General features: G+C 43.4%; 1 protein-coding gene across 6 annotated transcripts in view; it reads right to left on the reverse strand.

Annotated features, from left to right (window-relative positions):
* The window catches only part of SETD5 (SET domain containing 5), a 68,952-nt gene that overhangs the window by 29,530 nt on the left and 26,244 nt on the right, over positions 1–13,178 (reverse strand). For 4 of the 6 annotated variants that reach the window (XR_012661026.1, XM_075095926.1, XM_075095931.1 and 1 more), the window contains exons 2-8: positions 12,986–13,160; positions 9,083–9,188; positions 7,998–8,209; positions 7,619–7,677; positions 7,023–7,210; positions 5,962–6,000; positions 4,182–4,424 (exon numbers count right to left, since the gene is read on the reverse strand). Coding sequence is in view for 5 of the 6 variants with exons in the window: in XM_075095926.1 (XP_074952027.1) it covers positions 4,182–4,424; positions 5,962–6,000; positions 7,023–7,210; positions 7,619–7,677; positions 7,998–8,209; positions 9,083–9,188; positions 12,986–13,056 (918 nt within the window). In the remaining variant the exon portion in view is untranslated. The remainder of the gene's footprint in view (positions 1–4,181; positions 4,425–5,961; positions 6,001–7,022; positions 7,211–7,618; positions 7,678–7,997; positions 8,210–9,082; positions 9,189–12,985; positions 13,161–13,178) is intronic. The other 2 variants (XM_075095929.1, XM_075095927.1) reach the window with 2 other exon arrangements.

The following is a 13,178-nucleotide window of genomic DNA, read 5'->3' on the forward strand; positions in this document are numbered from 1 at the left end:
TGAAGTTAATGCCTTAAGGCAGCACTCAGCACTGGGAACCAGACGAAACCCTCCGTACTGACCATATGAAACATTGAACTAGAGTTTTTTTTTTTTTTAAGCAATCTTGTATGTGCTCTGAATTAAACCTCTTTGAGAAGATGACTTTTGTTGTTTTAATATGACATTATTCTGCAGATCTTGGATCAGCCAGTAAAGTAAGCTCTATTTGTTGACATCCCTCACTCAGGTCCAGGATAAAGATAGCTTTATAAAAATATTCATTGGAAACCTATGCAGATGGGAGTAATGGTCTTGTAATTCCACATCTCCTCTTAAAGACATATCCAGTGCTACATTTATCATGCCTATGGTATGTATCTCTTTTTCATACCACTGTATCTGCCGGCCATTGGAAAAACCTGCAAGTATGTATTGGAGACTCTGAAAAGCCTTGCAGGGTGTCGTTCATGTCTTCATATCTTGGGTCCTGATAGGAGCTGACAGAGGATTCCCCAAGTCCACTGAACTGGCATAAAATAAACATTTCCAGCCTAGGAAGCCACACTGCTGGCCCTGATTTCTGATCAACAAACCCATGACACAAGTGAACTGTAGGATAACAAGTCTTATGAGGAGTGGCTGAAGGAGCTGGGGGTGTTTGGAGGAGGCTGAGGGGAGACCCTATCGCTCTCTACAACTACCTGGAAGAAGGCTGTAGAGAGGTGGGTCTCTTCTCCCAAGTTACTAGAGATAGGATGAGAGGAAATGCCTCAAGCTGCGTCAGGGGAGGTTTAGATTGGATATTAGGAGAAATTTCTTTACTGAAAGAGTGGTCAGACTCTGGAACAGGCTGCCCAGAGAGACGGTAGAGTCACCATCCCTGGAAGTATTTAAAACACGTGTAGACGTGGCACTTCAGGGCATGGTTTAGGAGGCATGGCAGTGTCGGGTTGATGGTTGGACTTGATGATCTTGGAGGTCTTTTCCAACCTTAATGATTCTATGGTAAGACTGCTTAGACTGCCGAGAGTAGTGGCTAAATTATTTTAAAATGTTGCATACGCTTAGTACTATCCAACTGTGGTAACTGAGAATAAACAAACAAGACTAGATTTGCTAGTGTGTGACTGAAGGAGATAAGGAGAAAGTATGTGAAGTTAGTAGATAAATTAGGACTGAGACATAAGTGTGTCTCCAACAGAATAATTTTGTGTCTATGCTACCGCTTGTTTGCTGTTATAATCAGTTTCTCATCTAAGCTGGCCCTACACAGGAGGGTAGGACCAGACAACCTTCAGTGGTTCCTCCCAACAGAAATTATTCTACTACTCTATCAAATTTTCTTAGTATCTTTCATAGATGAGAGTTAATGTCTGGTAGCTTTCACCCTCACCTTTGGCCCATGACTGTTTTGTATTACTGTTCCCCTGATGCTGGAAAACAGCTTGGGGAACACAGGTGGGATAAGGTTGGGTGCTGGGAAGAGAAGAGAGCCCATGAAGGAAACAGAAGCTCTGCATCTGTAAAATTTAACAATTATCTGAGTTTGGTAAAACAGGAATGATCTCATAGCTTTTCTGGTAAGACCCTAGCTCAGCTTGTTTTCTTTCTCTGAATTTAGAAATATGAAGAGGATTAGCTGCCACGCTTTCATGTGTGAAAAGAACAAATGATTTTATTCATGTCATAGGCTAGGGATTGCTGACTGCTAATCAGACAAAACTGTTGTGATATGTTTGCAGATCAACATCTGCATAATACTCAGTGGCTTTATTTTATAAAGGCCCTTTCGCTCTTCACTTCAGAATGTGAAATCAATCAGGGGCTTGAGCTCAAGTCAGCAATTACCACAGGCGACAACGGGCAAATAGTGACCCTGGGTTTGGTCTGGCAGCAGCAGGCAGAAAAGGGACCCACAGCTTTCACTTTGTCAAGCATCTGGTAGTAGGCAGCACTAAGATGATTTTATTCATGACACTGAACAGCTTCGTATTTTCACAAGTTTCCCTTTGCATCATTAGGACAGTCAAGAACTGGTTTATCCAAAACATCGCAATGATCAAAATCCCATATCCTGCCTGTATAACTCTTAACTCCGTCTTTCCCTACTCCTCCTGGCTTAGGGAAGCTTTTAGGTCACACCTCCTCTCTCTCTTTTTTAAAAAGTATATACTTGCATCATTGCTTACCCAAGACAAACAACACTCTCAACTGGGAGAGTATGCAGGACATACAAAACATTTTTATTCCTCTCTTCTCTCTCCAGAGTCTTCATGGACAAATAGAGCAGTTATGATACCCATCTTCTACACACACCTGCTATCTGCATATTGACACAACCTCTTCAGTTTTTTTTCTAGCTCAAAGTACCTATCTCCTTATCTCCCAGAAAAGCTATTTTTATGTCCATTAATGATATCTAGTTAAAAGACAACTGATGCAAACCAAGAAGCCTTCTCAGGTTGTCTAACAAAGATGAGACAAATGAGTGGAACAAAAATATGAAGCACAGGATGAGGGACCATGCACTCCGTACCTTACGGGCTATCCTCCTCACAACACTCCACAGCTGTCTGCTGAGCAGAGAAAACAAGGACATAAGGGCTGACAAAGAGTAGCCCAGGACAGACACCTGGTCTTTCCTCAGTGTCCAAAAGGAGCTACAAAGCCACTAAGTCCCTTTAGACTCTCCCAGCATGCGCAATGACAGGTACCTACCTACAGCTTGTTTAGAGTAACTGCAGCTCACTATGAAGTTTTGCAACTTTCTACCTTTTTGTTTCTTTGGAATATATTGCATTTGGAGTCTTCTGATTTGGAATGCTGGCCACTCTTCCCTGTGGGGAAAACCTACGTCTGTACAGGGAAGGGACGTGGTAAGAAAGTAGGACAAGAACAAGCACATTTATGTATGATATCTTTTATAATCATCTGTCCTGCTGTACTCTATGAAGGTGATAAAAAGAAACATCATATGTTTTATTACTTATTTCAGGACTTTTCCTAAAACTCATGTGAAGGAGGAAAAAGACTTTATATTTAGACTCAGAAAATATTAAGATTTCTAGAGAAGCAGAACTTTTTCTTCCCTATATTTCCTCAGTTGCTCTCTCTAGGAAGGCTACGCACACAGTCAAGTAGAAGTGTTTCTCCCCAACCCCCACAGAAGTCCTATTACCACAGAACTAGAGTCAAGAGTAGAAGGAAGTTGAGTCCAAAGTTCTCTGTCTGCACTCTCCCTTACTGGCAGTATCTGTGCTCTGCCTGATGTGCTTCACCTACGTGAAAGCAGAAGGAAAGGTGGCAGGGAGCACGTGAACTTCAAGTGGTGAGTCAGCAGCTATCAAGAAGAATGATTCAAGCACAAACATATACCTGATATTCAGGTTTCTGACTCTGCTCCCCTTCTACAGAAGAGGTGCCCCACATCTGTTTTGGAGCCCATTCTTTTCAGTTGCACCTATCTCCATTCTCCTGGACAAGGAAACCCCACAAACCCTGAAACAACTGGGAATGCTGCTCTATGTTCAGTAAAGCACGGACCAGATGAAACATCAGCTGAGAAGAGTAGTGGGGAGAACATACACCACACAAACACATCCTTTCCTGTTTCTCCTTGTCTACGTGCACTCCATAAAGCTAGCAAGACACTAATCATTGCACATCTCAGAAGAGGAAAGTTAGGGAGAGAGAGTTCCCCAAAATAAACTGTAGCAGTGCAGAATTTGAAAGTTATCCAAATAATCATCCAAAAACATTGAAATAAAGTTGAAAGGTTCTTTAAAATAGCTTTCCACAACAGAAGGGGAAAAAAAAAAAGTAGTCATCAAAACCAAACCAAACGGAGGACAGGAAAACTCAGCTGGAAAGCAGAAAACTTCCTATCTCCAGCAAGTGATAGATCTGGTTCTGCCTCAAGCCATTCAGCGACCAGAAGTACTTTACTGTAAAATACCTGCGAACCATATCACAGAACTGTACAAAATATCCCCAACTTAGCAACGCTGATTTGGTTGAATGCAAGTGTTTGTGAATCTGTCTTGGCACTGGCATCTCTTCTGTTTCTTCCTTTTATATCAAATCTATACCATTGGTCTGAAATTACATGATCAGCTACAACATTGCTCACCCATGCCCATGCCTCACGTCTAGCAACCAGAGTACCTGAACTACCCCACTTCTGTCGCCATGGTTCTTACCTGCATCTGGGACCCAATAACAGTATTATTGCAGGCCAACTCTGTTTTGTTGATTGTGTCTAGCATAGCAGTTTTGCCCACATATTCTTTATTAGAGTTTAGATGACGCTCCAACAAATTCTGTACATCAGCGCTGTACTGGTTAGTAAAGGCTTCTTCGTACTGATCTGTCCAGAGTCGTATTCGATTCTCCCACCCTTCAGCTGTGTTTTCGTCCAAAGCATGTGCTTCAGAAGGGGAATTCTGCACCGAACAGCAAAGAGTGAAAGTTAGCACACAACAGGCAAAACCTATCCACAGTGCTCTGAGCATATGAACATGCTATGAAAAAAGGCAAATTTATTCCAAGCTAAGGAAGTGTTGGTTATGAGGACACCATTTTCAGAACCTGCATCCTCCAGAACACTGTACAACAGTGCCACTTATGAATCTATGGAGAACTCTGTGCAGGACTAAGACCTCTTGAGAGTTGTTACGTGGTACTGCTATATAGAAGAAAACTAAGCTAGTACATGGGCAGAAAAAGTTTTAAAAATCACTTTGGAAAAATAATTAAGTAGGATTAAAAAAAAGGAACAGAACACACAAAGGCAAATAAATCTCGTGTAGGCTTTTCCTAGAGTCAACCTGCTCGTGTCCAATGTAATGCCAGATGATGCTAGCTGCATCTCAATGTTTGCAGTGACTGATCCAAAAATACTTCTGAACCTTCTAGCTAAATGGTCATCAGGGTTTCAGGAAACTGAATGTAGCACACAAGCTAATACCCAGAGGGTTAAAACTGCAAGTCCTAAGCAGTGTAAAGAAGAGAGGGCAAAATCAGGTAATCCGTTTATACCACTTTGTAAGGGAGGGGAAAAAAGAAGCTAGTAGGAAAAAAAAAGCGCTTCATTCTTTATTTGACAATAGTTGAATTAATTCAACTAATAATATTCCAGAGGTGAGTAACTCAACTGGCTTCATAAGGGACTGAGACATATGTGACACTGAGGTATTAGTGACAAAGATCACTGAAGAAGAGTCATTATTTTCATCATATACATTAAAAGCATTTAGAGTTTTCATGCATTTTTACCCTCTCATGGCGCTTGAGTACTAAGGATATAGGTGCATACAGATGTGCCACAGCATTGTCCTGTTTCTCTGAGCCACCTGCTAGAAGCCACTGTCAGCTACAGTACTGGGGTGAGATGGAACTGAGTGAACTTTAAGGCACCTCTTGTGTTTGCAGGAACACAGTTAGCTCAAAGTGCAAGTTGTCTTTTTTTGACAAATAAACTTTCTATCAGACAGCCACACCTACCAGTATTGCAGAAAGTCAGAGATAAATATATTGTCCCATCCATCCCTAATAAGAGGATATGGAGAGAAAGAAGGCAACACTGCTAGGGACTCAACATTAAACTTGTGTACTGCTTTGATGCCCAAGCTTAAAACAGCTTTGATGCAATCAAATGATAACTGGCCTCACAGAAGAGTGGCCACAACCAGTTCTACATCCCTTAGATCAAACACCCCACTCCCAAGTGTCATGAATCAGTCATATTTCTTGGAATTGGATGACATTACCTTACAGAAAGCTATCTGAAGCAGAAGCAAGGTTCAAGGGGCAATTCCTGTGATACCCTTATCAATAGGCCTGCTTATGGTACATAGTAAAGGCTTCAGATTTTCTGATTGTAGGACCAGCCTCAGAATATACCCCAGGCAAACCAGGAGAGCACAAAATACAGGGCAAAAAAACCCACCACCATCACAGAGGGTTCTCGGTTCTACTCACCTTCATCCTCAGAGACTTTCGTGAGCCCTCTCGAAAGGCCTGTCCCCCAGTCAAGGAGAGGGAGAGAAAAAAAGCAAAGTATTATATATTTCCTCAGAATTAGCAACCCAGCACCTCATTAGATCTTACTCCAACAGACCAACCCTTAATAAAAGATGACAAGAATTACAGGAAGACCTACACAAGCAGCAATGGACTTGAACAAAAAGACTCTGCAATGCAAATCCAGTGGAAACTGCTGAAAAGCTTGATGGCCAGCATTTCTGAACTAAAAAGGCCTGCATCATACTTAGTAAAAATCTCAAGATCAAAACCAAAACTGTCCTGACTAACCCACCTTGCTTTGACAGAAGAAAGGGCCAGCAACAGAATCAAGCTGGTTCACAACAAAAAAACCTGAAGACCTCACATGGCTCCTGCTCCCAATCTTTTGTTTAATCAGTGCCTACCAGAATCATGGTAGAGCTAGCAAAAGATGGGAAAGAACCAGCTGCTCACACACTTGCATTCCAGTATAAACAACCCAAAATTATGTCAGGCCCCAAACCCTCAAAGACAAGGCAGTAAAGTGATCCCTCAACAAATTTTCATCATTACCTATGTAGTTTTCCACACAGGCACTACGTCTGTCCCTGAAGAACAGTGTCAAGCTGAAGCTCTGCAGCCCAGGCTCCTTAACATAGCCTGCTAAGAAATGCCATGCTCCTTTCATTTTTCTCTCTATTCACACACTGCCCCTTTGCCACAAACAGACAGGCTCCAAAAGCTATTTCCCTAAATCCTAATAGAGCAGAAGGGAAAAATATGTAATTGAATCCAAGCTCTGAGCATGAATGGACAGCATTGGGAAATAAGGGTGGAGTTCAGTAAGGCAATTTTTAAACCAACAGCCATGTACTCTAGCAGGTCACAAACACAAGGCCTCACATTATTACACCAGAAAGAACAATTCCTGACAGGACAGAAGTTTCATGTCTACCGCCAGCTTGTCAGCCTGCTCTCAACAATACTCCCCACAGCATTTGGTAGGAACCTCAGCAACTTTGCCTCACTCCACATACCTTGATCTTTTTGGCCTTTGGAGCAGTGCGAGCTTTTTCTGTACTCCTCTTCCTCTTCTTAGGTTTGCTTCTACGGACGCGGTTGACAGTCAGCGTGATGCTTGTAGGGGTGTGCTGCGTAGCTGTGTACAGCACTGTAGAGGGAGATAGTTCTTCATCCCAGCTCTCAGTTGCACTGCTGTCCCCACCTATAGAGAGGAGTGCTTCATTAGCAACATTTTTATTCATCCCAGAGAGAACAGCTTTCCCTTATGTCCATTTTCATCAAGATGACTTAATGACCCTGCATAGCTCTTCCCTGAGAAAACTATACCAGCTCAGTTTTCCCACCCAAACTGGGAACAGGTCTCCCAAACTTCTGGTATCTCACAGAATGGCACTGATGAACATTTCCTTTTTCTGTTCACAAGATAATCTGATTCTCCCAAGAGCTAACTGATGCGAGGCAGAAGGAGAAGAGAAAATCCCAGTGGCTACGAGGCAAAGAACATTAGCGGGCACTGATCACAGTTAGATGATCACAGCAGCCAAAAGACAAAGGTCTTGTAGAAAGAATGCAAAAGCCACCATTATCAGAATTACAACCTCAAGCTCACCTGACACGTTGTCCTGCTTCCGGCGGCGGAGTCTGATCACCTTCCCCCTGCTCATTCCTCTGCCAAAGGAGAATGCACAATTGAAGCTGGTTTGTAGGAGTAAAGTCACTTGAAATTCAACAGGATGTCACAAGATGCGTGCCCTCAGTGGGGCCCAGGATGATAAGAACATCGATTTAACATCCTCATCTCCACTCCTGGTGCCACCAACACTTGTCAGGCTGACAACGCAAAGGAGGAGGGTCAATACTGGGTAAAGCACTGGGAAGAACGCTCCAGTTAGCAAAAGGAAGTCTGTCCCACAGCCCAAACGTGACACGGTTCGGTATGAGAAGTTAACAGAAGGAGCAGTCCAGATCTGCACTGCACCAAAGCTTACCTGCACTTTTCACACTTGAGGAGGAAACCATCTTGGGAGACACTGCAGTGGCACCAAGTGGGAATTGATTCTCCTTCTGAGGAGCTCTCACTGTCCCCGGAGTTCTCCTCATCAGGCGAGTGCAGGCCGTTCAGTTCTGCACGAGGTATAATGGTCTGAACAGGAGGAGAGGCTGGCGGTGTGGGAGGAGGAGGGGCTCCATAATTATGATCCTGAAAATGAGTATTTGCAGTACTACTTTTAACATGGAGATATAACGCCTAGAAACTGAAGTCCCAAATCCACAGTTCCCAGGTTATTATTTAACAACTGGTGTAAAACAGCAGTCCAAATTCCTCAATCTACCAAGAAGGTAAAGCAATATTTCTGAAAGATGTGAATGGTTTTCTTCTGCAGTAATGAATTAAATTCAAAACCTAAGAAAACAACTAGGCTATTTTGACATTAACTGTTGTACGGCTAATAATCCGAGATTACATCAGTGGTCAAACATGGGAACTGGTTGCCCAGAGACGATGTGGAGTTTCCGTCTGTTGAGATACTCAAAACCCAACTGGACACAGTCCTGGGAAACCTGCTCAAGCAGAGTCAGCTTGAGCATGGGGTTGGATTATGTGATCTCAAGAGACCCCTTCCAACCTCAGTGATTTTGTGACGTCCTGTTCATCCCATAATTTCAAGCCACGCTCCCATTCTTCCTGACCGTTCCTTGTTTCTCATAGTTGTAAGTTACCAATAAGAAAATCTGCGCAGTTGAAAAAAGTATAAATAGTGCACAATAAACCAAATGGGGCATAAAATTACCAACAGGAAAATATTATATATTCACATATATTCACACTTCATTTGTATACTTCACTTAATCTATCACCTAGAACACTAATAAAGCTTGCTATAGAGTATGTGAGACTTCACAAACAATAAACACACAAATACAAAATATATGGCAGAACTCAGCTGTAACTCAGTGCTCCCTAATAAATAAGCCAAAACTCCTAAGGCTTAACAGGCAAAGAACTATGGAACAAGGAGAAAAGAGTAAAGTAGATAGTAAAGAGCTGATTCACTGCAGAGAGAGTACTCACTGCGTAAGGCAGCCCGCGATAGCTGTGTTTCTGGGTGGCCCCATAGCCGTGGCTGGAGTACACATTCTTCTCACTGACAGCTGGACTAGCTTCCACAGACTCTGGGCTGCAGAAAGGGCCAGAAGTAAAACCCATCAATATAACATCATTTTTTTTTAGTGCCAGTATTTTGCTGTTCTATTCAACACATGAGCTCAAAATGAAGAAACTTCATGAAATCAAGGTGTTATGTGCTTCACCAGGCATCATGTGTGCAGAGGTTGTACAGGATGAACCTGCTTTCAGAGAGAAGGAACTGAGTAAGGGCCACCCTGGATAACTCATTAAACTGGGTCTCAATCTGGGAAGTTAAAAAGATAATTAGCGTGCAAGCAGCTCAGTTTCCTTACAGCTGAGGAAGTTGGGTTTAGTTCAGCATTCCCATCTGAACTCAGCTAGCCTAATCTCAAACCTACTGAACAGTACTGCCACATTATCTCTGCAACAGCTTATTTCAAATAGCAGCTAAGCAGCTTTCCTACATCTGCCCTTGTTTCTCTCTCCCTCAGATACTAATTGTTCGCTGAGTCCAACGTCCTGTGGTAAAAGTCTGCATGAAACCTGCAGCTGTCCTGACAGCAACTACCAGCAGTTGGAGATTCCTGCTTCAAAGAGGCAACAAAATTGATGACCTGGACAGGTAGTGGCCACAGACAAATCAGATTCACCCTGTTTTTTCTATATAGCAACATGGTGTGCAATGTGCTGAAGAGGAAATTTGCTGCTGAGGTACAATGCGCTTTTCCACCACACGGTGGTGAAAAAAAACAGCTAAAAATGTAAGGTATATCCTTAGCAGAAAGCTGCAGAAACCCTACTCAGAAAAGGTACAGCTGCAATTCAATGCAGTGAATATTAGATAATGAGGCTACAGACAGAATACCAGCAAGGAAACCCACTGTCTGTTACAAGCTGACGATACAAGTCAGCTAATCTTTGCACAGATCAGAAGTAGGGCCCATATCAGAATACAGCAGAACATTACTGAATCATGTCTGCAGGTAAAATCTTCAAAATTATAGCATGTAGCTGAGCAAGCAGAAAAGAAAAATACAAAAAGGAAAACTTTACCTTGGACCTCTGCTGCTCTGGTAAGATCTCACAGGATTCTCAGTGGGTCCTACATTGTCAGCATGAATCAGGCAGTACCCAAACAACAATGGCCAGTGGTCACGCATGGGGCAGCGTTTAGACACCACCCAAGAATGCTAACCCCTGTGCCCTTTGGACTTCCTATTAGCTCTTGAAATCTCTGCTGCACTGAAGTTTGCCCCACCCTGCCACTAAACCAGATATACTCTCCAACGCACTAACCTTCTGGCTTATTCTTGAGTAAGGTGGATCTATCTCTGCAACGTAAAGGAACAATAATTTTTTGTACAAAGAACTGCAGAAAGTAGAAGACCGTAAACCTATGCAAACTGCACTTCTGTAGCTCAGGATTTAGGACCATGACACGATAAATTAATTCGGTTTTCAATATAACTACAGTCAGCTAAACTGTCAAAAGCAGGAGATATAGGTGGCGATACCTCTCAGAGGATACACTTAATAGAAGACACTGTGTAGAGCTCGTCACATAATCTAGCCTTGCTGGATCTTTGCAACAGTCCCTTAGGACTTCCAGATTGATAGAGTTAAATCCATTCAGGTTTAATCATATTTTCAGAAACAGTATTAGAAGGAAAAGAGCCTCAACAGCCTAAGCAGCAGATACGTCCTCTGTCCAAGTCACCCACATTCCTAACTACAGTCAGACCGGAATACCAGCAACGCTGCCGCAAGCATTAGCAATAAAACTTCATGATTGCTGGTGCAACAGTGTCCAGGGGCAACAACGCTGGGGCCCATGTTTCCTCAGCAGCAGCCTGCCAAGGAGCTTCAACAACATCCAATATGCAGTCAGACTAACACAGCAGAACTACTCTGCAGCCTCCATGTCACTCTCAGATGAACACTAACACCCTTCATCATTTTCACTTCCCCTCTCTATCAGAGGCCAGGGGAAGATGCTGAAGTTCAGCCTGAAAGGAGGGCCAGCTGGTTTTCCTTTTACCTTCCCACTACCTTTGTGATGCACATCTTTGAAATGAATCTCTTCTAAGAGACAAGAAGCTCAGGTACCCCAGACTTTGTGCATGAAACTAGTAGAGTTTCAAAGGAGAAGTGGAGGATAGCCTTAACTTTGAACAGACTCAAGAAGGACACTTCAGCAGCAAGTAACAGTACATCAATGCAAAGCCTGGAGAATAAAGTCCTGGCATTCCCATTTTTGAGAAAACAGAGAAACCAATTCTGAAATCTTCAAAAGCCTTTTTTCAAAGCGCTCCAGCCTCACCTCAAGTTGGACCTACAAATTTCTTACAACCAGGGAAAAAGAAAACGCTTTGCAGAAGGTTTACAGACACTCTTTTTGATATTTAAATGTGACAAGGGACATGCGTAGTAGATATATCTGGCTCTCCTCTCTACCACGCTCAGCCCTGAAAGCAAAGTGCCTAGTACACGAGTAAGCTATTTAGCACTCTTTCTCCTGTCATAAACAGTTTAAAATTCCTGCATGTTGAGTCTTTAAAGTGCTGGTGTGGGAGAAGCATGGTGACAAACAATACTGAATGTTAAACCTTGAGAAGTGAAGGATCATGTACCCACTGCAGATGAGTGACTTACTAGAGTCTGACTCCCCATTTAAAAACAACATGTAAAAATATGTGCTTTAGGGTGGAATAAAGCATCATGAAGAAGAATGCCTAGAACTGGGCCAGTGCCAAGACACACAAAAAAGAGCATTAGCAGTCTTGCAGAGAGTGCGACTGTGTAGTCAAACTCTGCGCATAGTCAAATCGGGACAAGAAGGAAGGGAAAAAACAATGATTCATACCCTAGCCCACTGCTCTCAAAGCTCAAAATTAGAGTCTGGAGCAATATCTGCTCTACACTGATCAATCTGACATCAGGTATTTGTACAGTAGGTACCTTTAAGTAATACATGGGGAAAATCTATCTCCAAAAAGCCCTTTGTAAATTTTTGTAATGAGATGCTACACTCTGTACTTTAAATAAGGATGCAGGAAAGCAGGAGGTAGAAGCACACAGAAATAACCTGAGCCCTCCCTCTCGCCCCCGACAAAAACATAGTACTCATCTGAGCTGACATCATTCTAACAAGGGTTTTTAGAGGAGATCACAATGCAGTATGTTCTGGATTTGAAATGCTCCTGACTCCTTCAGAAGCAGAGTCTCAAAAGAAACGGTAAGACCCCTCCAACAGGCCTTCAGAGATGGGACCGCGGTGAGAGCCCCGCGCAGGGTCCTGTGGTGGGGACCCTGAGGGATTGCCCACTGAGGTGTGCTTCTTGGAATGTGCTTGGGGTAGAAACAAAATAAAGGTGTCTACACAGGCTGATGCTGTCTCACATCTCTGGTCAAGCTCCAAAGGGGTCCAGATATCAGTCATGTAAGATTGGTACTGAGTCTGAGCTAGTAGGCTCTACTGAGAGGGAGGCTCAGCATGCTGACTCATATAACACAGCTTTTGGAAACGGAGCTGGATTGTACCTCACCAGTGTCAAGCAAACACACAACTGCTTGCACTCGAGTATAGACTTACTAGCTAAGCTGATCTAAAACTTGTGGTTGAGTGCCTCATGCTGTTGGAATTCTCCTTTTCCCCGTCTCCTGTATCAAACTTACCAATTTCCATAACACTGCATTTGTTAAACACTTAGAATCTGTCACAGCCAACAGACCAGCACCCCCTTTTTCTGGAGTGGGGAAAGCACCAGCACCAATCCTGCAGCCCCACTCCAGGGCAGCCTTCTAACACCCTCCCCTCCTCCTCCTCCTCCATGGGGTAACACTCACTCCGATCCTGCAGCCATGTCGGAGTAGGACGTATCTGGTGTAGTGACTCCCAGAGGGATTGCAATGCTCATGACGCCCGTCGGGGATCACGGAGTCCAGAGGGCAGCGACTGGCCGCTCCGAGGGCGGAGAGGAGCCGCAGAGCCTCGGCCAACACGTCACGGACATGGGGAAACCTACCGGGGTAGAAAAAA

This window comes from Phalacrocorax aristotelis, chromosome 6, assembly GCF_949628215.1.
Source record: "Phalacrocorax aristotelis chromosome 6, bGulAri2.1, whole genome shotgun sequence".
Lineage (NCBI taxonomy): Eukaryota > Metazoa > Chordata > Aves > Suliformes > Phalacrocoracidae > Phalacrocorax > Phalacrocorax aristotelis.